General features: G+C 39.1%; 1 protein-coding gene across 1 annotated transcript in view; it reads left to right on the forward strand.

The window, feature by feature from the left end:
- The window catches only part of LOC149471958 (dynein axonemal heavy chain 3-like), a 710,466-nt gene that overhangs the window by 578,296 nt on the left and 105,090 nt on the right, over positions 1-27,080 (forward strand). Inside the window, exons 21-22 of the mRNA XM_089652692.1 lie at positions 4,222-4,347; positions 17,639-17,816. Coding sequence (XP_089508818.1) covers positions 4,222-4,347; positions 17,639-17,816 — 304 coding nt within the window. The remainder of the gene's footprint in view (positions 1-4,221; positions 4,348-17,638; positions 17,817-27,080) is intronic.

Below are 27,080 nucleotides of genomic sequence, written 5' to 3' on the forward strand. Positions count from 1 at the left end.
AATTATAGGCAAAGCAAGGGTACCACAATGGGTTCATCAACAGGGTTGGCACCAACCTATGCAAACTTATTCTTCGGATGATGGGTGCATACCTTTGTATATGTGGAATAATTAGAATGTTATACTTTACATATTTTGCTATGGGTATGCTTCATTGATGATGTTTTCATTTTATGGCTTTTGAGCAAAACATGTAGGGCATTCTTTATGGTTTCTTTCTTTAAAGCACTGCTTTTGGGAGCACATGGTCACTTCTTCCCTGGATAATTTTTGTTGGCAAGGAGGATTGCATTTTTTTCGCAATATATGGTGACCCCACTAGCCAGCCAGGAATTTTTGGTGGATATGGTGATGTGTGGGGCTTGTCCAATAGTGGGGTAAGTTATTACTACATGGATGGGTGTACCCATACAACATATCTGTAGAGAAATAGATGTATTGAGGCTATTTAGGAGAGCGGTAACATGATAGGATGGATGGGATGTGTTTCCTTTTATGACACCAACAGATCCTTTCCCTCTGAGATAAAATGCCCAATGGACATTGTATCTGTATGTATACCACATACTATTTCTGTGCTATCAAATGAGTGTATTGATCTAAACCAGTATAATTTTTGTAAAATAGGGATTGCATATGCTGTGATTCAGTAGGTGCTCCCCTTGCCTTATGGGTATTTATTAATGACAGTTTTAAACATACTAATTTTATAAAATCCGAAATAAAGTTTATAGTACATATTAGAGGGCTTTGGTGCGTAGGGACATACAGTCTTGTACAGTTTATCATTTATTTGCCCCTGTAGTGTTTATATTAATAAACAGGCATTTGGTTGTTGAATATTCTTTGCATTCTTTACTACACTGCATTTACCTAGTTGATTTGCTTGTGTTTGAGTGTTGCGTCTTTTGGATGTACCAGCTTGGATTTCTGGGCTTGATAAAACACAGGGCTGCAATGTTTGTTAAAAGTCCTGCAGAGATTTTCTGACACTTCAGCCACATACATGATGACTATATTATATTATTCCATATGTTCTGCTTCAACTTAGAATGGGGTGGTTTCACAATCTTTACACCTTCCATTCTGTTCTTGAACAATCAAAATCGAGCTTGACATATTCCATGGTGACCTTGATGAGTTACCTGTGTTGATATAAAGGTTGGGAAATGTTTTTGACATTTATAAGAACTGAGAAAGAGTGTTGGATGAGTAGATAAAACAGGATTGTTGTATCTACAGTTAAAACCATTTGTTAGCGTCCATTAAGAAACACAGAAATCATGTACTGTGGAAGGAGGCCCTGAACCATGGACCCAGTGTGAAGCTGGTCAACCAGGACCCACCTAAACAGGTGCAACACTCACATTTTCATGAAGAGGAGAACTGAGGACTGAGGAGGTTGACAAGGAATTGGGTCAAACCCCAGTTTGCAGTGGAAACAAGTCTAGAAAAGGAACCTAAAAAAACAGGTCCTGGTGATAAAAAGGAAAACAAGCCAGTCTAGGAGGACAGCCTTAAGCATCTATACATCTGAACACAAGGGGTCAAAGAGCAAGAACTACATGTGTAATATTGGGATAGACAGCTACCTTGCTAAAAGAGACTTTTCTGGGAAGAACCCTGAATTTGGTTAGAACCATCACCTATGAAAGCTGTGAAGTGACTCCTGAATTCACCAAAAGTCTAGGATTAAGTTCCAAGAAGTCAGCATGACTGAAGTGGTAGGATCATGGGGTGCAACATAATCAAGGTAGGCAGGAAAAGGGGTTAGATACTAACTATAATTGTTACGGCATAAATCAACCCAGATGGCGCTGAAGATGAAACTAGATGCTCCCCACCACTAAGAATGTAAGAGGCACTTAAGAGGAAACCTGCTAAACAGGCAATCCTTCCTATCCTTGACCTCAAAAGCCACTAGACTAGAAATGCTCCTGATTATCCAGATCCAACAAAGCAGCGGCATTCACAGAGAAAGACCTTTGAAGTATACAGAAAAATCATCCCTAGAATCACTAAAAGAGTGTAAGCTGGGGTCACCCATAGCAGTGGAACTGTGCCAATCATGTCTAAATACAGACAGATTGTGACCACATAACAGTTATATAGCTAGGTTCAAGGTACAAGGCTGATACTTAAAAACTCAGGCAGCTTGTGGCTGATGAAGGTCAGAAGGTTGATGGACAGTAGGAATAGATCAGAGATCAGAGCTCCTTATTGTTTTTTGCAAAGCAGAAGTGGCAGTGGGTCAATGTTGTCTTTAAGCTGAATATCAGGAAAAAGAGATGCCAACTCTCAGTCCCTCATCATTAACCCCTTCCATGGTAAAACAAGCAATAGCGGAAAATTCAAAAGTCACACAATGGTGCAAATAACGAGGTGACTCCCAGTGCTTCAGTCTGACGAGCCTGCACCTGCATGGAGTTTATATGTCCTCCCTGTGCCTGCGTGGGTACTCTAGTTCAGATACTCTAGTTTACTCCCCCACTCAAAGACATGCTGGTAAATTAATTGGCTCTTGTCTAAATTGGCTCAAATATATGTATGAATGTATATTAGTGACCTTTAGATTGTAAGCTCCTTGAGAGCAGAGATTAATGTGAATGTACAATATAAGGGTAAAGCACTGTGTAAATTGTCGGCACTATATAAGTACCTGTAATATATAAATAAAGCTGATCTGAAGAACTGGCATGAAGAGAGTATGCCAACCAGTGATGTGGCAAGGAATCTTGATTGAAGTCAGTTTGAGCAATAAATTGAAGAAACAATCAACAACAGGATAGAAAAAAATGTAGGTTTTGCTCAGTAGAACTGAAAAAAGATGTATATACTCCTAGAACAGGGGTCTCCAAACTTTCTAAACAAAGGGCTGGTTTACTGTGCTTCAGACTTTAGAGGGGACATAATGTGGCCAATGGGAGTAAAAAAATGTCACATCTCTAGTATTAGGGGAAATATTAGTCCCTATTGTTGGTATCAGAGGGGGGGCATAGTGCCCCACCGTTAGTGTCAGTGGGAGGAATAGTGCCACACTGTTCACACTGGTGCAGGAATTATTGCCCATTGTTGTTGTCAGTTGGAGGAATAGTACCCCAAGGGCTGGGTAAAGGTATGCAAAGGGCCACATTCTGCGCCTGGGCCGTAGTTTGTCCAATCCTCCTGTAGGTATCAGTGTAACCCAAATGTATATGATTCCTGTGCCCCCCAATGGTCCAATGAACTGTGACTGACTGATGCTACCTATATCATGACCTGAATATATGAGAAACTTCACAGACCTATTCTTTCATTGCTAATTCATAGATTATTCTTACCCCTGCCCACCACAACCCTGTTTACTTCTGAATAAATTGTGAGAAGACAATTCAGTATTGCATGTCTCATGTACTCTACCAGGAGTTTCTAAACTTCATAGCAAAACAATTTCCCCTCCAACTTTTTCCAACCTCAATTCTTCTGCTTGACAAAAAAGTACAATAAAATATAGATATGTCTAATCTCCACATACTGTATTAAGTACATATCCTTTATGTGAAGATGAAAAGTAGGCTGAAATGATATACTTGTCTTCACTTTTTTCTGCATTTTTACCTTGTTCTTAAACATAGAGATCCAAAACCAGCCAAGAAGGTGGAGGAATGGTTTGGCAGTCATTCACATGCAATCAGAAACACCGCATGGGTAGTTACTAGTAGAACTTTATTGTAACTTTCTGTTCTATTATTAGACTTTCAATTAAGATGGTAGTGTATAATAACATGTCTATTATTTTGAATTAGGCAAAGTGAAAGTTGTTCTGTCCTGGTAGCCTGAAATGTTAAATGTATATACTGTATTCCTTCAATTGTGTAAAATAATTATTTACCTAAGGCTGCTTGAATGTACCACTTAACTTAAATTTGTATCCCAGGTTACACATACAATAGAATTTGGGATTGTAATTACCCTTGACAGCACAAAATACATTTCTCATTGATTTAGTACTGCATTTTCCTGTGCTTATATGAAGTTTGTTTACCCTTAGATCTTGGACACTACAAATTCATTTCCTTTACAGGTGTCAAGGGAATGTAGAAATTTAGCGTGTAGCTGTAACATCATTGATGCAAATTACTCTTCGCAATGAATCTAAACAGGAATGTTTATTGAGTGGGCTTCTTACTATGTAGCATTTCCTAATCAGTAATTACATAGTGATTTCTTTCACTCTTTCAGATAAGCGAGTGGAAGAGCATATATGATTCTTCTCACCCTAATGAGATGGAACTACCAGACCCATGGGAGGATCTTTTGACTGATTTTCAGAAATTACTGGTACTTCGCTGTGTAAGACCTGACAAGGTAAATGTATATGTGTTTTACGATTTTGTTTTTCAAAAACACGTCTAAGGAAACTCTAATAATGCTTTGCACTTAAAATACAAGATAGGGATAATATACTGTAAATAGATTTAGCCATAAAGACACCCTGTCACCAGGCCATTATTTCAAGTTTATGTTTATTTAACATATTTTGTGCATGTTATTTACCTGCAATGCTATAAGTTGGTGATTTACTGTGTGGCAAAATTGTTTTTGAATTAGGGGGTATTTTTTCACTTTTCAGAGGCAGTTGATAGGTGGCTCAGAGATGATATGCCACCTCCTGGATGTCTGTTTTGACCAAAGAAAACCCAGAGCATCGTGCTGCATGCAACTCCATTACACGAGGTTGTAGTGTGGTCCTGTGTACTTGAATGTGTTGCATGTGGTCGCATTAGGTTCCATCTGCCAAACAAAATATTATGTATCATTTTGCCACACTGAAAGCATTGTAATTTGTACTACCATGGCTACTGGCTATGTTAACTTGCGGCTTGGTGAGCAGGAAGCAGTAAAACCATGGCTCAATCACCTGTTTTTACCCTCACTCAACCGCCCATGTAAACAAGGCAATAATGTGAAAATACAACTCAAAATACAATCTCACTAGAAATATACTATAATTTCCCTTTAAATAAAGAACAGGAGCAATTAAAGCAGAACATTAAAAATTAATCTTCCAATAAAAAATTAAATAAAATGAAGCTTTTGCATAGTTGCTGTGCATCCAGCAAACCAATGCAGGCAGACAATGCATTTTAATCAGGGGTGGGGCATTCATTTAAATGGGCATGGTCTACAAATGGCATATTTTTATTCTATTGTACAGTCATAAAAGGGACTGAAACACAGCCAAGAATGTATTGACATGGGAAGATTTATTATAATAGGGACAGAAACACAGCCAAGTCGGTATTGCTCATTAGTAAAAAAAATCAGGGGCGGACTGACCATTTGGAAACTCGGGCACTGCCCGAGGGCCCGGGGTCAGTAGGGGGCCCCATGAGATGCCCCTGGTACCTTTTTCATAGGCTTTTTTGAGTTTGGGCAAGGACACAGGGGCCCCATGATCCCCTATTGCCCGGGAGCCCCATGAGTTGTCAGTCCGCCCCTGTGTTATATAACTCTATTTTGCTAGCTACAACCAACAGTCTATTTAAAGTGTTGCAACCCAACAGCTCTTGAAGGGAATATAGTAATAAATACAAATTTCACTGCAAACACATTTGGCATAAATTTGACATGGACCTTCCTGCTGAGTACTGCAATGCCTGTTGGGACTGCTGATGGGTTGAAGGCTTTTGTAGGTGGCAAAAATCTAGTGTATTAAAACTAGTTAGGAAGGATTATACTTTGGTGAATTCTGAATATTGTAGAGCAAAGGTGAAAATCTTTTGCATGTATATATCCAAAAGGGAAGCGATGATGCCCAGGCCTGGTGCAGAAGTACTACCTGTACCCCTCTGTTTGAGATCCTGGATAACTGCTGTCCTTTGCTGCAGTATTTATACATCGGTTGCATGCAATATCTTGGCCCTCCTTCTGCTGTTCTTGTACACTAGGTTATGAAATAAAGATCGTAAGGCAAATATTCCCTAGCACTATTGACTTAGATAAGTTGCCTCATCTGGTCCTCAGGCAGGAGGTTACTTGACATCCAGTATGGTGTCTACACTTACAATGAAGATCAATGGGTTGTGGGTTGACACTCCAAGAACAAAATAAGGAGTAACCTATTGTGAAAAGACATAATCATTTACATGGCTTAATATGATAATGAAATAACATTTTGACTACTTGCCATGACTGTTTGCCCGCTGATTTGAAACATTTAGAGGAAATCTTACTAAGCTTGTAAGATCTCCAATAATTGGGAATGCAGCTTGAGCAAATCCAAGCGCTCAGAAGACTCACTGCTAGATTCCATGAGTGAGATAAGGAATGCAAACAATATGTGTCCGTATCTCCATCTGAAATAAAGGTTTAAAGAATAATGATACATTAAACACCAAAGCTGCCAAAGCAATCCTCAATGAAGCACGATATTAAGGAGCTGTTAATGAGCACTAGTGTGCTGTGGCCAACTTCAGGATTGGCAGTGGTAGCATTGTTTGAAAATACTAAAATGAGCATTGGCTGCCATGTTGATTAACTCTGATGCTGAAATCTGAATTCTCTTTAACAACTCCAGCCTGCAGAAACTGTAATGATATATTTAAATGTGCAGGCTACAATAAAGATTGCTATTTCCTAGACAAATCTGTCTGCCTATGAAATATCTTGGTATTGTGTGAGTCTGAATGTGTAGCATTGGCCCAATGCACTACTGATAACAAACTACCAGAGGTCTGCCATATTAGGCTGCTCACATTACACTTGTGAGACCTCCACACTGCTGGGAGTTGCCCCCTGAATGCACCATCCAGCACACTGCTTTGCAAGGTGACTCCCCTCACGTTTCTATGTGCTGTCTATGTCATGGGGCATGAAGCAAGGGTGTGGAGATCAGAACATTCTGCTGTGTGCTGCAGAGAGGATGAGCCTGTGGAAGGGATTCTGGGACCCAATTCAAGACAGCCATGGCAGGACAGCTTACTAAAAAATGGGAATGTCCTGGCAAATTCGGGACAGTTGATATTTAACTATGCTTTTGTTGCAATATTCACATTCAGTACAGCAGTACTTCCACCAAAAAATGCCCTCTGATGGCCAGCAAAATTCAACCCACATTTCCTAAACCAGGGGTTAATGGATAAATTTTGCTTTGAGATTGAGGCTTCTGTATCATTTCAGCATGATATGATTCACAACAACATGCCCCCTTACATCAGAGTCATCTTTAGGTCAGAGTCCACATCAGAGTTCCCCCTTACATCAGGATGCTTCTTTTATCAGAGTCCACGTCAGAGTCCCACCTTCCATCTGGATCCCCGTCAGAGTCCCCATTACATTGGCTGTGGGCCAAATAAAATTTTGTAGTAGGCAGTGTGTGGCCATAGACCCCTGCTGTAAATCCAGACAGTCCTGGACCTGCCCCAGTCTGTGAATGAACGATGAAAGCAAAAGCAGTACAGTGTAAAGCTCATCTCTCTGTCACTGTTTGTCTTCATATCAGCATGCTCCTTGTCAGCACATAAACTGATTGGTTATTTAATGACATATTAATGATTGCAGAGCCTATTGTATCTGACTGCAGTTCAGCCTTACATAGGAGAACAGTATAAATAGATTTCTGCAGTGTACAACAACCATTCAGGCTTTTGTATCTTATTCAAGCTATAAAATAAAACAAATACCAAAATTGTTGTTGATTACAACAGCTATGCCAGTTATCAACCAATGTTTCTGAATTCCACAATATTTCATTGATATTATGTAGCCTAAACACTTACACGTTGTAGAAAATGGGTCTCAATCCATGGGTATGAAAATGAAAGCTTAACACATATTACAGACAAAAAATAAAGAAAAGGCTGCTTGCGCTGTTATAGGTCCCCTTTTAAAAAATATTTTGTTTGGAAGTGGACACAGCTTCTACAATAAATAGAAAAGTACAACAGCTGATCCTTTCTTTTAAGGAGCAGCAAAGGACATAATGAAAATTTCATGTGCAAGGAATGGAAAATTTAAGTGAAATATATTTTTGACAAGAGAAAGCAGCAGGTCCTTCTCAAATCATGCCAGCTCTTTTTAATGGTGAAGACTGACACTCAGGAACCCTCATTGCTTTTATTGTACTTTCCAAAAAATATTACAGCAGGGAAGAAACAGCAGATGTTGATTCCCAATATTTTATAGCAGCTCAGTGGTACCTCTCTTCGATGCAGCCAAACTTTCTGGGGGGGGGTACTTTTGAAGAGTAAATAATTAGGTCAGATCTATTAAATAGGAACAGAACTTCAACTAATTTGAAGGGACCTCAGACTGTGTGTCTTTGCTGTGTCCAATATGTGACTAATATCAATAAATTAACTCCATAGGACATTTACTAAGCCGCAGAAATGAAGAAGCACTGTGATGCATTTCCTTCAGGGAGGATTACAAGCTATTTCACCTTTCTATTTGTTCTGTTTCTATGCAAGCTTAACTGGGATTGTTTTGCTGAAATAAAGTGATAAAGAGTGTTGTGCTGAGAGTACATACAAATATATGAGATCTATTAACCTTAAGCTGCCCATGGGCATTAGATGACAGTTTCCTAATCTTGCTGTCTTTGAATAGATCAGGCCACAATCTCTTGTCTATGGACCCTGCAAAAAATTATAAAATTAATCCCCAGGATCAAATTAATTTTGTATGAAGGTTTCAAGGATCACAGATCAAGGGTTACCGAGGGAGCACATAGATGAGAGAGGCCAGCTGATGCCCCAGGTATAGCCGTCCATCACTTGTCCCCAGATATCAACCACCACACTGGCCAGTTATAGTGAGAACTCCAAAGCCCCACATTTTGGACACAAGAAGCAGCCAAAAAAAAACAATATAATACATGTGCACGCCAATACCTGAACTGCTACCACTCATAAATTACAGACCAGAGATGAACTGTGTTTTTGATACTTTTAGTCTAAACACTCTGTATTCTAGCAGACTAGCACACAAGACTTTGCAGACCAGGCGCAGTGCTCTCACTAGCAGAGATGTGTTAGCTAAGCCAAACACATGCCACTACCACCAGCTGCCACTAGGGTGTGACCACCCAAAATCTAGCTGGCTGGATACACATGTACAGATGCATATCCTATGTAAAATCTGGTGCACTCTAATGGTTGGGTGGTAGTCAAGTGATTGCCATGTGCTTCTGAGATTTTCAGGCTATTCTGTGAGCAGAGATCCTCAAGCAGTAACCTTTCCCACTGCCCGCACACATGCATTAGACACACCCATTGGCCATACTATCTTCTACATATGAATAAGCATTCCGATTGGACATCTTGTTCCCTGTCTGCCAACCTCTGCAATTGCAGAAAACTTGAGGCCACAGTTATACTAGGCAATCTCACACGAATTAGCATTGATAATACAATACAATTACATGCAACAGTCTCTACAGATTTGTGCATTCTCTATAGCAATTAAAAAACAGTTTATAATTTTTTTATATTTAATATCCCTAGGCATGCAGCGCAAAGATGATTACAAAAAAAACTACAAAAAGAATATTAAGGAGTTAGGCATACATACTGTACTATCAAACAAGATTAGAATAAAAGGGGTAAACTTACAGAAATTAATAAAGAGTTAAATACAAAATGTGGAACTTCACAGTGGCTAAGTGGTTAACTAAGGTTGTTGGTCTGAACCCCAACCACGACACTATCTGCTTGGAGTTTGCAAGTTCCCCTTGTGCATGCGTGAGTTTCCTCTGGGTACTCCAGTTTCCTCCCACACTCCAAAGACATACTGATAGGTTAATTAACTAAGGTTAATTGGATCCTGTCCAAATTGGCCCTACTATGTGTATGTATGAATGTGAGTTAGGGGCCTTAGATTGTACGCTCCTTGAGGATTAGAAAATGATGTGAATGTACTATATACTGTATACGTAAAGCGCTGAGTATATTGACAACGCTTTATAAGTACATGTACTACATAAATTCCCACCACATTAAAGACCCCCCTAGGTATGGTGAAATTTGGTTTCAGATCTCCACTGCTATACCATAAAGATCAAAAGTTCCTACCCACTCTGAGGATGGATGGGTCTTGACCATAGAGGGATAGAATTTCAAAAGAAAGTCATATGAGAATTCTTAGAACATTTGAATTTTTTTTAAAGATTTTGTTTGCTTTTAACATTTGATTTTGGAATGAATGGACCTTACCAAACAAAAGCCACATACGCTGTTAGAAATGTGTTCGTTTAAGAAATAATATCCATCCTGCTCCTTCAATTTTCTTGTCACTGCGGTAAAAAATGAACATCAATTTCACTCACTAACAATTAGGAAAACAAACTTTCTTTGAATATTCTTTTCCTAACAATCTTTGCTCAAAATGCCATCTATGGCCAGCTTAATACAAGAAAGATTTTGTAATAATACTGTTCAAAACCTCATACCCGTGTCCAACTATGAGTTATTTATTGGAAAGTGAGATAAATGGTTTCAGCTGGTATCCTGCTATGTGTACAGTACTGATTATCTATGCCAAAAACTAAAGAGTAAATGAAGAGAAAAGTCTTCATTATAAAAATGTGGGGTTTTTTTTAGTCTAGAAAATTATATATAAAACAAATATACAAAAGACAATACATATCCCCTTTATAATGTATATCCAGACTTTTTTTAGTTTTGAATAGAGTGGGTAAGGGTTAGAATCCCGGTAAGGTTTTTTTCTGCTATCTGGGGCTATTAGAGAGATTTGCCCTCGCTACTTGTTGACAACATTCGACTGGACAGAAAGAACAAGTGCAGTCACACTCAAATTACATTAAGTTAAACTCAAATCTAGCCAACATTTTTTTCTATTTTAGGATAGATTTTCTACAGAGTTTAGTGAATGGGGTGAAATGGGGTGATTTCCATCATCCAATCATGTTCAAGCAAATGCTGTTTTTTATTTTCCCTGCACCTGATTGGGTATTCTATTTAGTGGAACTGCATTTGCCAAGTGCACAGTCTATTAGCCTTTAGTAAATCAACCCCAGTAACTGCATTTTCAGTCCTATAGGAAAAAGGGGGTTATAAATATTAAATTTTTTCCTTGGATGAGGAGACAGCATTCAGTAATAAACCCACTGTTGTCTTTTAGTTACTAGAACGCTATGGTTTATTATTTTGCATATATGAATGAAGTTTTAAATTCAGAAAATTAAAAAATGTCAGAGCCAGTATGGCAAATAAGATACTTTGACCAAACCATAGAACATTTCTGATAGATGGGAGCTTTTATTGCCTCTTCTGCATGGAGGTCATAACAACATTATGCATTATACAGCTTAGTTTTAAAATTTATACACAGAGGTGACATTTATCCTTGGAATATATGAGCATATCTAATTATCCAGAAATACTTGGTTACTGCTATCAATGTTACCGATAGCCTCAAATTATACTACCAATTATACTATGTTTAATGTCAGCTAAGTGTTGACAACCACTGACATGTCTAGCAACTGCAAGGAGGCCTATGTTGTCCGCTATAATTACAGTGACACAGGCCCACCCTTGCTGATGTGTATTTAATACACTATTTTTTAGGTTGTGTACACATTATCTCATTTACTACTTTGAAGGAGGTAGTAAGTAGTGTCTCTCTCCATCATTTATACATCTTTTTTTTTTGAGCCAATGCTAAGGGTTAATAGGATCATATTTTTTCCTAAACAACTGTGACAATTCCTTATTCCTTTTTCTTAAGATTTGATATATTCTGAGAGACTTTTGGTCTTTAAATTACATTACAGATTAAATTCAAACTTTCCTCATTAAATCCCACTCAAACCCACTAGGAGACAGGGAAAGTGCTAGGACAAAGACTTACTCTCAATTTGAAAGGAAGTGAGAGTCCTGTGTACAGCCTAGGCCTAGGATCCAAAAGTTTGCACAGGGACATAGGGATTAATCAAAAGGCCAACACAGATACCTAAAGCACCACATAGTTGTTTTGAACTGTCTTGTATTGGTTTTAAGGTACTATAGTACCGATCAAGGAAGTACAGGCTTTTACACAAATAGGAGGTAAAAAGAATATGTCTACTCAATTACAGATGTAAAAATGTGTACATAGAATTAAAAATAAGAATAATAAGTACAGAGAAAATATTAAATCTAGCCATACATAATCAATCAACCCTAAACTATCTATTATTCCTAGGTGAAACATATAAAAATAATATACACAAAGTAATAAATCATATACCTAATTATTACTTAGCATTGACTCAGGGTCTTCAATCAGTTCTGAAGGTTGATGTAGGATTCTATTACAGTCAAGATGGAGTTCTCACTTGATCAGATAACAATCTCATTCCATTGTTTGCAGCTCTGTGTGTTCTTCACAAAAACATGGGTCATATCCCTTCCTGCCTCTATCCATTTCCTGATATCACTTCCTGGTTTACCAGCTTTTTGAGACCAGCAAGGCAAGTTCATTAGCATTTAAATATAAGAAGGGCAGCTAACAACTAAGAAACTATGTTGTTTAGATGGTGGCTAAAAATTATATTCCATAGTTAGCATAAAAATGATTGAAATGGTCGTAGCCATATAATAATGCCATATTTTAGCACTGTTTTTGCCTAAGGAATTTTTAGGCCAGGTGAATTTCACTTTAACCACTTGAGCCCCAGAGGATTTACCCCCCTTAATGACCAGGCCTTTTTTTGCTGTTTGGCGCTGCACTAATTCAAATGATAATTGCGCGGTCATGCAATGCTATACCCAAACAAAATTTACGTCCTTTTTTTCACACAAATAGAGCTTTCTTTTGGTGGTATTTGATCACCTGTGCGCTTTTTATTTTTTGCGCTATAAACAAAAAAACCACGAAAATTTTGAAAAAAAACAATATTTTCTACTTTCAGCTATAAAAAATATATCGTAAACTCAAAGTTAGTCATAAATTTAAGCCAAAATGTATTCTGCTACATGTTTTTGGTAAAAAAAATCCCAATAAGTGTATATTGATTGCTTTGTGTGAAAGTTATAGCGTCTACAAACTATGGTATAGATACTGTAATTTATGCCTTTTTTTGCTATACAGCGCTGCACTAACTCAAATGATAATTGCGCGGTCATGCAATGCTGCACCCAAACGAAAATTACGTCCTTTTTTTCACACAAATAGAGCTTTCTTTTGGTGGTATTTGTTCACCTGTGCGCTTTTTATTTTTTGCGCTATAAACAAAAAAACCACAAAAATTTTTTAAAAAAACAATATTTTCTACTTTCAGCTATAAAAAATATATCGTAAACTCAAAGTTAGTCATAAATTTAAGCCAAAATGTATTCTGCTACATGTTTTTGGTAAAAAAATCCCAATAAGTGTATATTGATTGCTTTGTGTGAAAGTTATAGCGTCTACAAACTATGGTATAGATACTGTAATTTATGCCTTTTTTTGCTATACAGCGCTGCACTAACTCAAATGATAATTGCGCAGTCATGCAATGCTGTACCCAAACGAAAATTACGTCCTTTTTTTCACACAAATAGAGCTTTCTTTTGGTGGTATTTGATCACCTGTGCGCTTTTTATTTTTTGCGCTATAAACAAAAAAACCACAAAAATTTTGAAAAAAAACAATATTTTCTACTTTCAGCTATAAAAAATATATCGTAAACTCAAAGTTAGTCATAAATTTAAGCCAAAATGTATTCTGCTACATGTTTTTGGTAAAAAAAATCCCGTGCATTAGCGGGCAAACTGGCGCTATCTAGGAGGGGCGCTAACACTATCGGAAATCACCAGTGACACTAATACAGTGATCAGTAAAAATCTGTTCACTGTAATCAATGACACTGGTGACAGGGCAGTGAAGGGGTTAACTGGGGGGGGGGGGCGATCAAGGGGTTAAATGGGATTTCTGGTGCACTAGCGGGCAAACTGGCGCTATCTGGGAGGGGCGCTAACACTATCGGAAGTCGCCAGCGACACTGATACAGTGATCAGTAAAAATTGGTTCACTGATCAGTGACACTGGTGACAGGGCAGTGAAGGGGTTAACTGGAGGGGGGGGGTGATCAAGGGGTTAAACGGGATTACTGGTGTACTGGCGGGAAATCTGGCGCTATCTGGGAGGGGCGCTAACTCTATCGGAAGTCGCCAGCGACACTGATACAGTGATCAGTAAAAATCGGTTCACTGATCAGTGACACTGGTGACAGGGCAGTGAATGGGTTAACTGGGGGGGGGGAGATTAAGGGGTTAAATGGGATTACTGGTGTACTAGCGGGCAATCTGGCGCTATCTGGGAGGGGCGCTAATACTATCGGAAGTCGCCAGCGACACTGATACAGTGATCAGTAAAAATTGGTTCACTGATCAGTGACACTGGTGACAGGGCAGTGCAGGGGTTAACTGGGGGGGGGCGATCAAGGGATTAAACGGGATTACTGGTGTACTGGCGGGCAAACTGGCGCTATCTGGGAGGGGCGCTAACTCTATCGGAAGTCGCCAGCGACACTGATACAGTGATCAGTAAAAATTGGTTCACTGATCAGTGACACTGGTGACAGGGCAGTGCAGGGGTTAACTGGGGGGGGGCGATCAAGGGGTTAAACGGGATTACTGGTGTACTGGCGGGCAAACTGGCGCTATCTGGGAGGGGCGCTAACTCTATCGGAAGTCGCCAGCGACACTGATACAGTGATCAGTAAAAATTGGTTCACTGATCAGTGACACTGGGTGACAGGGCAGTGAAGGGGTCAACTGGAGGGGGGGGGCGATCAAGGGGTTAAACGGGATTACTGGTGTACTGGCGGGCAAACTGGCGCTATCTGGGAGGGGCGCTAACTCTATCGGAAGTCGCCAGCGACACTGATACAGTGATCAGTAAAAATTGGTTCACTGATCAGTGACACTGGGTGACAGGCAGTGAAGGGTTTAACTGGAGGGGGGGGGCGATCAAGGGGTTAAACGGGATTACTGGTGTACTGGCGGGCAATCTGGCGCTATCTGGGAGGGGCGCTAACTCTATCAGAAGTCGCCAGCGACACTGATACAGTGATCTGTAAAAATTGGTTCACTGATCCGTGACACTGGGTGACAGGGCAGTGAAGGGGTTAACTGGAGGGAAGGGGGGCGATCAAGGGGTTAAACGGGATTACTGGTGTACTGGCGGGCAAACGGGCGCTATCTGGGAGGGGCGCTAACTCTATCGGAAGTCGCCAGCGACACTGATACAGTGATCAGTAAAAATTGGTTCACAGATCAGTGACACTGGGTGACAGAGCAGTGAAGGGGTTAACTGGAGGGGGGGGGCGATCAAGGGGTTAAACGGGATTACTGGTGTACTGGCGGGCAATCTGGCGCTATCTGGGAGGGGCGCTAACTCTATCGGAAGTCGCCAGCGACACTGATCAGTAAAAATCGCTTCACTGATCAGTAACACTGGTGACAGGGCAGTGAAGGGTTAACTGGAGGGGGGGGGGGGATCAGGGGGTTAAATGTGTCCTAGAGTGTTCTAACTGTAGTGTAGTGCTTGTGTACTCACTTTTTGGATGTCTTCTTCTCTGTCTGGAACGGAATGTGTCCAGGCAGAGAAGAATGACATCATATCCTGCCCTGTGTATGTCAACACAGGACAGGATAGGACAGGGACCGATCATGTGATTTCAGCCAGATATACTGATACAGTGATCAGTAAAAATTGGTTCACTGATCAGTGACACTGGGTGACAGGCAGTGAAGGGTTTAACTGGAGGGGGGGGGCGATCAAGGGGTTAAACGGGATTACTGGTGTACTGGCGGGCAATCTGGCGCTATCTGGGAGGGGCGCTAACTCTATCGGAAGTCGCCAGCGACACTGATACAGTGATCTGTAAAAATTGGTTCACTGATCCGTGACACTGGGTGACAGGGCAGTGAAGGGGTTAACTGGAGGGAAGGGGGGCGATCAAGGGATTAAACGGGATTACTGGTGTACTGGCGGGCAAACTGGCGCTATCTGGGAGGGGCGCTAACTCTATCGGAAGTCGCCAGCGACACTGATACAGTGATCAGTAAAAATTGGTTCACAGATCAGTGACACTGGGTGACAGGGCAGTGAAGGGGTTAACTGGAGGGGGGGGGGCAATCAAGGGGTTAAACGGGATTACTGGTGTACTGGCGGGCAATCTGGCGCTATCTGGGAGGGGCGCTAACTCTATCGGAAGTCGCCAGCGACACTGATCAGTAAAAATCGCTTCACTGATCAGTAACACTGGTGACAGGGCAGTGAAGGGTTAACTGGAGGGGGGGAGATCAGGGGGTTAAATGTGTCCTAGAGTGTTCTAACTGTAGTGTAGTGCTTGTGTACTCACTTTTTGGATGTCTTCTTCTCTGTCTGGAACGGAATGTGTCCAGGCAGAGAAGAATGACAACATATCCTGCCCTGTGTATGTCAACACAGGACAGGATAGGACAGGGACCGATCGTGTGATTTCAGCCAGAAATCACTGGCTGAAATCTAATGATTGATCCCTCCTGGATCAAATAGTGTCACCCGCGGGTCGGTGGGAGCGCGCGCGCGCGCCCCCTGCCGGCGAAAGTGTCGGGAGCGCGGAACCCGTTTTTAAACGTGGTTTTGCGCTCCACTGCCGCCCTGCACACGTAAATACACAGTGGCAGGGCGGCAAGCGGTTAAACATGAAAGTGACTCAATGTTTCCTTCCACAAAGTCAAAATGCTAAATCTCCTGCACTAGGGAGTGGGCTTGAGGGTCAGAATGGATTATGGCTTCCGACTGGCTATCATAGATGACACTCGCCTTGCTCCCCTCAACGGACTGGGGATGTCCAAAAACACTGTAACTGAAAAAAGCAAAAAAGAGGGTGCACTGGCCTATTGTATAAAAGTGGTAAGTAATGTACTCACAAAAGATGAGTGAGAGAAAGGCTCATCATTAACAACAGCACCATCAAATCCACAAAAAATCATATCCCATCACAGGATAAATGGACATCCAGCAGGCTAACGCGTTTCAAGGACTTGCCTCTTCTCCTTCTGCAAACACTGTATCCAGAAATGATGTAGAAGTCAACACAGCAGGGGACCAGTAGATTGACACTGCTAGATGTGTAAGTTTCTGAAGAGACTTCAGCAGAGATTTCTCAGAGTAGCATCAGCTGGTGTGAGAAGCAGGTTGTTTGAGTACTTACTATATCTTTTTGCATGGAGAGATTTTTTTTTTGGGGGGGGGGGTCTTTGCATTATCTTTGCATTATCACACTTACCGCTAATAGTATCAAGTTTCATTCCAATACCATTATGCATTACAATTGCTGGTACCACTGTGTATTCTGGAGCTGTCATATTTAAGTAGTTTCACATTTCATAAATAATGTGAAACTACTTAAAGACTGGGAATTGAGACTAGGAATTGATGGCTGTATTTTCAACAGGTCAACTGATTTCTACTCAGGAACATACAGTAAGGGTCACAACTCAGCAAAGTAAAGATGGGTTATGTGTTTGTTTTTTCTCATGTCATCTACTTTACAAATTGATGAAGCATGTTAGTTAATGCTGTTAGAATATTGTTTCTTTCATGCAAATGCCTGCTTTAAGTAAATGATGCATGTGTTTGTTATACATAATAAATAATGCATTTTTTCTGTTCTTTATAGATTATTTCTGCGGTCCAGCAATTTGTGACTGATAAGATGGGTCCCACTTATATAGATCCTCCAACCTTTGACCTGCAGCATAGTTACAAGGGCTCTACCTTTAATACACCATTGATATTTGTGCTGTCTTCTGGTGCCGATCCTTTAGAATTATTAATGAAATTTGCAGACGAAAAAGGTGATGATTAAATTCTATTTTGTACTATAAAGTAGTTACCTATACTCTAGATATGGGCAAAATAGAGAAATCTAGAACATATCATTTAGTGCCTAATAGGTGATGATGAGCAATTTGGCAACCAAAAGATTTCATATATCAATATAAAATGTTCAGAGCACATCTCAAATGTGAACCTTATTGCTACATTAGCATTCAGGGATAAATATGTTTAACCCATTCAATATAACCTTCACATGACTGTGGCTCTGAGATGTTATTTTTTTTCATACAGTGTCGAATTATTATTCAAAAGTATCAAAATGTGTAGTAAAACATGACTTTCATGAATCTTTTATATACAAGGAATTCCGTCATCATCTTTAAGCAATTTAACTGCTGTACAGCGTACACTATTAGATGACTGTGACCACCTTGCCAGCTATACTGCAACCCCAGTCTGCTGCTGCAGCCTCATAAAAACAAAAGTTGGCAGTAGCTAGGCTCAAGCACTTTCTTGGGAATGGAAGCAGTAAAGTGAATCTGTTACTTTGCCTGCATGGGTTTTCTTTAAGACAATAACTTCATTACCTCTGTGTATTTGTGAATAAACATTACAGACAAATTAAATATGTAAACATCATAAACTACAACATATTGGATTCCTGGCAAATTATCTGAAATATATAATCAATAAGCAGGAAGAATGTTCACATTTTGATATATACCTTGTAGAAAGATTTCACATTTTAGAAATCATTTGAAGTTCTGCATTAATTGCTCTCAGTGTGGTCAAATCGTCATAGAGTTCATACTATTAAATAAAGATATACTTATTTTTCAAGCAGCAAACACATTTTACATTGCCATGTCGTTTTTGAACAGTCTAGGTAATTAACAGAAAAACCATGCAAAACCTTGTATTTGTTAAATGTGGAACCTCCTTTACTGGCAATGAATGACCTTAAGCATACACTTTCTTCAACTTCTCATCAGACTGTGAGGCATGATGACTTATTCTGGTCTATTATTGTGTGCAAACTTGTTTCAATATAGAATAAACCACACCCACCTACGAAAGATAAAGTCCCTTTGACCGTACAGTATATCCTTCCACCCTGGAAGTAGACAATAAATATAAACCTTTTCCGGTCACCCTGAATATAAACAGTGTCGGTCACCGTGGATATAAACCAAATACCCCAATGTTCAATATAATGTTGCTTTTTCAATAGAAATCCATGCACCCTAATAAATCTTCACATAGTCCACCAGTACTTAGTGCTCCATCAATTCTTTGTGTTCATCAAACCAATACGTCCTCTTCTATTCATAGTACTTCGAAGCAAATAAACTAAACATAGTGCATTATCCTTAGATGCAAATGATATTAGTGCATGTGTATCACAATCAGTATCACCGTGATCATCTATACATCCAGTGATAAGATTCCTTCCCTTGCCCAAATTCCTGAACAATTGCTTTATGTTCCACAATCCTAAACACTGTGAATATGTGCCATGCCACACTGCAAATAGCGGTCATACAGTGCAATCAATCAAGTGTGCAACCTAAGAGCGACCCATAAGAGCTTACTTATAATATACTATAACAAAAGGTATAATTTACTGCATAGGACTAATTTTCACCACCAATTGGACTAGACTGTCAGTCATTAGAATTGTACCGCAATTGTATTGTTAGTCATTAGTTGATTGATTAAGCCTCATACTTGCAGACACTATGCGCATGACTTAGGCTAGGTCCACACCTATGCAATTGCTGTGGCTCATATTTGCGTGGGCACAACACCCCATTGATTTGAATGGACTGCTGTACCTTCAGGAAATGCTGGAAAAAGGTCCCTACATCTTTTTAAAATCATAGTTGCACAGAAATTGCTAGAGGCCTGAGTACCATGCATCAGAAAATGTGTTGCATTTTCAGATGTGTGAAGTGCCATTAAGAATTAATGGTAGCCTCGTGTGTCTGCCAAATAGCAGCGTGGTTTGCCTGCAGGTGCCAGTGGATGTGGTAAAGCATGCAAATTAAATGCATTTCCACACCCTTCTCTGCAAGTGGCATCATACCCAGCAATAGGGACCAGTGTCTTGTAAAAGGGTAGAACTATTGATTTATCCCTTGTATATTTTATTGCATGACAGCATTCAGCTCGCTTTGCTAGCTTCAGCTTGGCATTGCATGCTACTGCTGAGCCTGTGATTCTCAAGGATCCCAAAATCTTTTCCATCTCTGATTGCCCGAAGAAGCCCCTTTAGATTTTTCTATAATGAACCTTATCTGCTATGCGGCTGCCTATCCCTTAGTTCTATGATGGTCCTCCTGTAATGTTGCTATACCCTTTGCCGAATATATTGCCTTGCATAGCATGGCATCATCAGCAAACAACAAAATTGAACTCTTAACCTCCCTGGCGGTATTCCCGAGTGTAGCTTGGGGTAAAGTTTCAGTACCACAAGCGGTAACCCCGAGCTACACTAGGGATTACCCTGCAGCATTGCTCAGGGATACCCTCCATCACTTACCTTGTCCTGTGCTCCCGCAATGTCCCCCTGAGGTGTCCCCAGCCATCTCCTCCGGCCGATTCCAGGTTCCGTTCCCTGCGAGCGTCGGGGACGGAACGGCGGGAAATTCAAAATACACTAAAATCACATAGTAAAACATTACTGTATCCAACCATTTCACATACATTTTGTCCCTAGTGCTTTGTCCTGTGCCCTGCTTGCAATTTAGTTTGATTACATTATTGAATTAAATTTATTATTATATTGTTATTTTTTATGATTATTTATTATATTATAATTTATGATTTCGTGTTTCAAATGTTATCATACCGGGATGTTTATAAGACTCTTGTTCGGAGTTATTCCTAAGAATTACAGGCCTACAATAAAAAAAACAACATATTTCCATGCAAAAAAATGTACCGTTTTGAGCACAGAAATACTGATATAATCAGACTGCTAGGGAGGTTAATTCACCAAACTCAATATAATTAACCACTTCAAGTCCGGACACTTTCACCCCCTTCCAGTCCAGGCCAATTTTCAGCTTTCACTTTGAATGACAATTGCACGGTCATGCAACACTGCACCCAAATGAATTTTTTTTTGAGACAGATAAAACTTTATTTTGGTGGTATTTATTCACCACTGGGATTTTAATTTGTTTTTCTATATAAATGAAAAAGTTCAAAAATTTTTTTTAAAAAGTGTTTTTCTTATGACATTTTGCAAATAAATAATCTTTCTTCATAAATCTTGGCCAAAATTTATTCATCTATCTTTTTAAAAAAAAATTAAAACCCAAATTAGTTTATAACCAAAAATTATAATTTTTCAAAATGTGTTTTTACATTTTTATTTAATTTTTTTATATTATTATTTATGTGGGTTTTTTTTTAACATACTGTCACCCTAGCAGTACAGTGTCACCATATTGACACTCTACTACTTGTAGGGGGTGATGAATATTTTTTTTCTTTTTTTACACTGATTGCTTTTACACCCATAAAGACTGTAAAAGCAATAATTGCTCCTTCTCTGGCTGCATTCCTGCAGCCATTAAGCAATACTGAGCGAGCTGTGAATGGTCACAGCTTGTCACATGGTACAAGGCTGTTGTGAATAGCCTTGTACCATGTTGCCTCTGTGATAATTCACAGATTTCACAAGTAGTAAGCAATGATTATTTACTACTATTCATGTGATCACTGATTGGCCAATCAGTGTTCACATGAATAGAGACCTCACAGAGAGGTCCCGTACAGCGATATGAGTTCCGCTGTTTCCCAGGGAGCCCACACAGGCAATGGATGCGGGGCAAAATTTAGAGACGTCCACCCGCATCGGCAGCACTCCTGTCCGGCCGTTTATCGAAATGGGCTGGACAGGAAGAGGTTAAAAAACATGTTAAAACAGTATAGGCTTTAAGACAGAACCGTGAGGCACACCATTCAGAACTTTAGACCATATGACAAGAACCATTTATCAACACTAGTGGACATCTTGACCAGGGGTGGACTGACAACTCGTGGCCCCCGGGCAGTAGGGGATCATGGGGCCTCTGTGTCCTTGCCCAAACTCAAAAAATCCTATGAAAAAGGTACCAGGGGTATCTCACAGGGCCCCCTACTGACCCCAGGCCCTTGGGCAGTGCCCGAGTTTCCAAATGGTCAGTCCGCCCCTGATCTTGACCCATTTTTGATTATTGGTACCATTGTTGCTTTATACCAATCAATTAGTACCATTCCAGTCAGTAAGGTGTCTTTGAAAACTAAGCTACCTGAGGACCCGCAGGTGTAAGCCAATAGGACCTGATGATTTATTCTCATTTACTTTTTCCAGTCTGTTTTGAACCCCTGATTTCTGTCACTCGAGGTGCATTCAGTACATTGGTATTAAAGCGGTATTAAATCCAAAAACAAATAATGCAGCATACAAATACAATGATATGGTTGCTGCATTTGCTTTCTTTTTTTTTAGGTTTCTTTCCTTTATTTTACCACCCATACTCCTTGTCTTATGGTGTCTGCATTCTAGATGAAGTATGAAAGCAGACACCTTTGGACCATATTGTCAGTCTGGTGAGACAGCAGTGTTAGACTTAGAAGAGATTTAGATGCACTTAAATAACTAATTGAAGCTATAGTTAGTTGAAAAATAACAGACTTACTGGCTTAAAATTACAGACTCAAGGCATAAAAAAGAAAACAAATGCAACCACCACATCTAAGAGATTATGAGCTTCATTTTAACATTATTGTTATTTTTTTTAAACAGTCTTATAAAAATAACAATATATTTGTTTTCTCCCTGTCATTTATGACCTATTTCATTTGTTCATGTTTTATGGGGCCTATGGGTATAGTCCTTACCTTTTTACTATTAATATGTTTTTAGTTTTTTGGGGGTTTTTTGCTTTCTGTGGCAATGTATTTTTCCATTTTAGCTTCCCTGATTAAACTCTTATTGTATTCCTTTTTACTCTGAAATTCTTTGGATGATCCTTTTGTTTTGTATTTCTTAAAGGCCATTTTCTCAATTATTCATTGTTTACACTAGCATTTAGTCACATAGGTTTAACTTTTGTTCTTCTATATTTTCTTCACGAGTGGAATTCATTGGTGGATGTCATTGTTTAATGACTTGCTTAAAACATTAACACTTTTCTTCCATGTTCTTCTTCATCAACATTAATAATATCAACATAAATAATATCATACAGTAAAAAGCTCAACTTGTTGAAATTAGCCTTTTAGATATTTAGAGTTCTTGTGGCACCAACTTTCCTCTCCTTCCTTAAACTTAAAACCAACATAAATACACTGTGATTACTATTACCTAGGTTGTCTCTTATATACACATCTGTAATTAGCTTGGCAATTTTAATAGATCCAACACATAATTTATATAATTAGGGGCTTCTACTATTTGATGCATGAAATTGTCCTGCAATAGGATCAGGAACTGACAATCCTTACTTGAGTGAGCAGCTCAATTTGCCCAATCAATATCAGGATAATTGAAGTCACCCATATTAAAATTAACATTACCGTGTTTCCTGGTCTTTGCAATTTGTGAAAGCAGCTGAGTCTCTTTTTCATCCTTTATGCTAGTGGGCTTCTACTAACCCAGTGCATCCAAAATAGAGTACCTTGGATATTTGCTAACTAACCCTGGATGTCAGTCTGCTCTCAATAGTCACCACAGTAGACACCTGCCTTCTTGCTGCACCTCCCATTCATCTGCCCTTGACCCTTAGAAGAATTTTTTTTCACAGCAGCTCCCTCATAGTAGCCCTGTTTACCACAGGTTTTACCAACCTTTTCACCTAGCAGACACTGGTTCTATCACACTACCAAGTAATACCACAGCAATCAAGCAGATCACAAGCAGATATATCCCTTGCTATGCTTCTCTCTACTTTCCCTCTCCTCTTCCACTCCTGTACATTCAAATCCAAGCACCAAACTTCCCTTGGTGCATGTGAACCCTTTCTGCCACCTGGGATTACCTCATTTCCTCCACTAATTCCACACCTACTGTATATGTTTCCTTATGCCTACTCATGGTAATCTCAAGGCAGGGGAGGACCCTCTTATCTCAGGCCCACCACTCACCACTCTCCTGAGACTCTTCTGGGGCTTCTTGATCCCAGCAGCCAGCCAACCCCGGTGGAAGGGTCTACTCCAGGAATCCTCAGACACCTGATTCTCACAGATTTTCCATGGTCACACAGCTCCTGTGATAAGTGTGGTAGCACACTCTCTGCTTCTGCTTCTGGTTCTGGCAATATAAAATGGTGTTGGTTGTCATTGGTAAAGACTGTCCCTATCAATTATTTTTATTAAGATCAATTCACATTTTGAGAGCCATACATTCAAAAAATCTGATAGTTAATAAAGACAAAGTGCCTATAGTCATAAGCTGGCTTTGGTCACCTCATGTGATGTTAGCAGTGTCTGACTGCTGTCTGCCTGACAAATCATACCGAAATAAGTTCTGTCCACCACCATAAACAGGATTCCTCTGTTATTTAAAATGAAAAAGAACAAAAATTAAATATATTGCAGTTTTACGTTTTATTATTGCCTTTGTCTTATATTGACATGCTTTAAACTTAAATAGATATATATTAAAATCTAAATATGTTGCAGTTTATACATCAGTATATATAGAAATAGTTTTTTTTTTCTTTAAACCAAGAACATTCTCAGCAAGTACAGAAAATATCTATTTATCTTGCCAGAAATGCAGCCTCCTTGTCACTTCCTTTGAGCCTTTCAGTTGATCTGATTCCAACTGCCCCTATAGTGGAGATAAAGGGACATGTTTGAAGTCCTACCTGGGTGACATTCATGGCTCCCTTCATAGATTCATTGGTGCGAGTGAGCATGACAACCCCATGAAACCTTGTGAAAAAAGAAATCCATTGGAGCCATTCCTTTGATGTGGTGGCTGTATTCGTTTTCTTTTCTTTAGGCTTTTTAAATTTATTTTCACTGGATAATCCTGCAAATAGCATATTTCCTTTCCTAGGATAGCTATGCTCACTTGTAATATGTCTTTGTTTTTTGGTTCAGATAAGCATGAATTTAGATATGCACAGTGGCATATGCATACCTTTCTTTTACCCCCTCACTGCTCTTTTCAACCCCTGGGCGTAAAAGTAAGTCTTGGTGTAAACAATGAGTTGTAGCTTGAAGCTATGGACTCTCCTATGGCAGCACTGATTGGCCCAACACTGTTTAATGGAGGAGTCATATGCCATAGCCAGAGGTACATGGTATTTTATTTGGCTTTAGGGAATAAATTGAACAGTAGAGTAGTGAAAGAAAGGCAAGATTGCTGAGGATGGGGGATTAAAGTTGCATGGGAAATCAAGTTTTTTAAAGGGTGTTCCCTTGCAGCATGAGTCTTATATGAAGTGCTTCCTACAAGCTCTTTCAGCTGTGTTCAGCTTTCTATCACTTTTGAAGCTATAAATATGCCAGACTTTATAGGCAAGTGTGTATGTATTTATTTATGTATTTCCTATTCATCTATAGTGAACTAGGCATAAGTAACTGCTCCCCCTTCCTTTACAAATAAGCAACGTTAGTTATCCACTTGGAGCCTCATCAGATGACTGTTTCCAACAATCAAAAAATAGGTGCAAATGAATGTTATTTTGCTGGATTTAACCTTCAAGGTAAACAAAAGAAGATGCAGAATGTAAAAAAAAAGCGGCTAGCACATCATTGTCAGTATTACAGAATTAAGGATAGAATGGGAAGCAAGAGTGCTAGTCAATTACATATTTGTGTGATGGAAACACCATTATTTCTGACAAGCTGCCAAGTTTCTGCTAGCTATTAGTGAAAGGATATGAAAACAAGCCAAATAATCACATTTCAATTTAGTCGGCACAAACTATCATTTCAGAATCTCAGTCTCCCCAATTTGATCTTTTTAGTATGCTTTTGCATTGTTACTCTTGGCTATGTCCTGGATTTGTTAAGGGGTGTAACATTTTACTACTCATTAACAGTCAACATTTTTTCCTAATGCTATGCCAAAGATGCTGCACATACAGTATTGTAAGGAAGAGCACTGACAGCTATTACTTGGTTTGTTGCCAGTTTATTGGGATGCTTGTTTATGTGATATTTTTAAGTGGTAGCTGTAACTAGTACAGAACGATTTGATGACAGTTAATTGCCTTTTGGCCTATATACAATGTCCATTTTCTTATGTTGCTAATAGGGTTTTATCCACCAGAAAACGAAAAAATAAAAATGAAGACCTTATTCAGCACATTTTCTAAAAGTACAAATACAGTAAAGACAGACCATTTTAAAATAATTTGTTTTGCTCCAGGTACCTTGTGCTACTGAGAGCATCTATTACTGAAGAACACAATGCAGACACATGGGTCATTATTTAAAGAAGAACCAAGACCAATAACTGTTTGCATTACATTTCTATTTGTATTGGGAAAATAAATTACAAAAATCCTTAGCATTTATGAGGTTTCCAGTTTCTAGCTTTTTCTAGGCTTTTTTTTTGTTAAAAAATAAAATAATTTGGACCTATGTGTTGTCTGAGAATGCTAAAGTGAACAGGTCAAAACTAGGTAAAAGTCCTCAATTCCTATAATTCAGTAGGAACTGTGCCTAATCTGTAACACTATAGGTAGAACACTAAAGGGTTTATTGTTTTTATTTGGTGATTTTAATGTCTCCAGTTTTGAAATCATTTCCTCTACTATTGCTTACAACCCATTAGTGCTCAGTTTTCACTATTATCACAACAGTGAACCGCTACATTGTGTATGTCCCATTGGTTGTAAAGACTAACAGTACATCATTGTTCTGTGAATCATTAATTATTTGAAATGTGACTTCAATAACTACAAATGCATAAATGTGGATAACCTGTGGATATTTCAGATTGCTAATATCATATGTTTAGATAAAGTCAAGTTTACTAAAAGCTGAAAAAATATATCCATGATGCCGAGCAGCTTAGTTAAAGTGGAACGTTAATAGACAAAACATAGTGCAGCACTTCAAATCACTAGTCACTGTAATAAAAATGTAAACTGTGCCAATATATAAAAAACTAAATAGTGTATCAATATTAAAAATATATCCAATCAGTATTATAACAGTAAATACCCCAGCATAAATCAGTGTATAAAAGGTTAATATACCATATAATGCAGTAACCACATAAACAAATCAATCAAAAAGTGCTGTGTATATATAAGTGTCCAATTAAT

This window comes from Staurois parvus, unplaced genomic scaffold (assembly GCF_062004578.1).
Source record: "Staurois parvus isolate SC_StPar_1 unplaced genomic scaffold, SC_StPar_1.0 ptg000025l, whole genome shotgun sequence".
NCBI lineage: Eukaryota > Metazoa > Chordata > Amphibia > Anura > Ranidae > Staurois > Staurois parvus.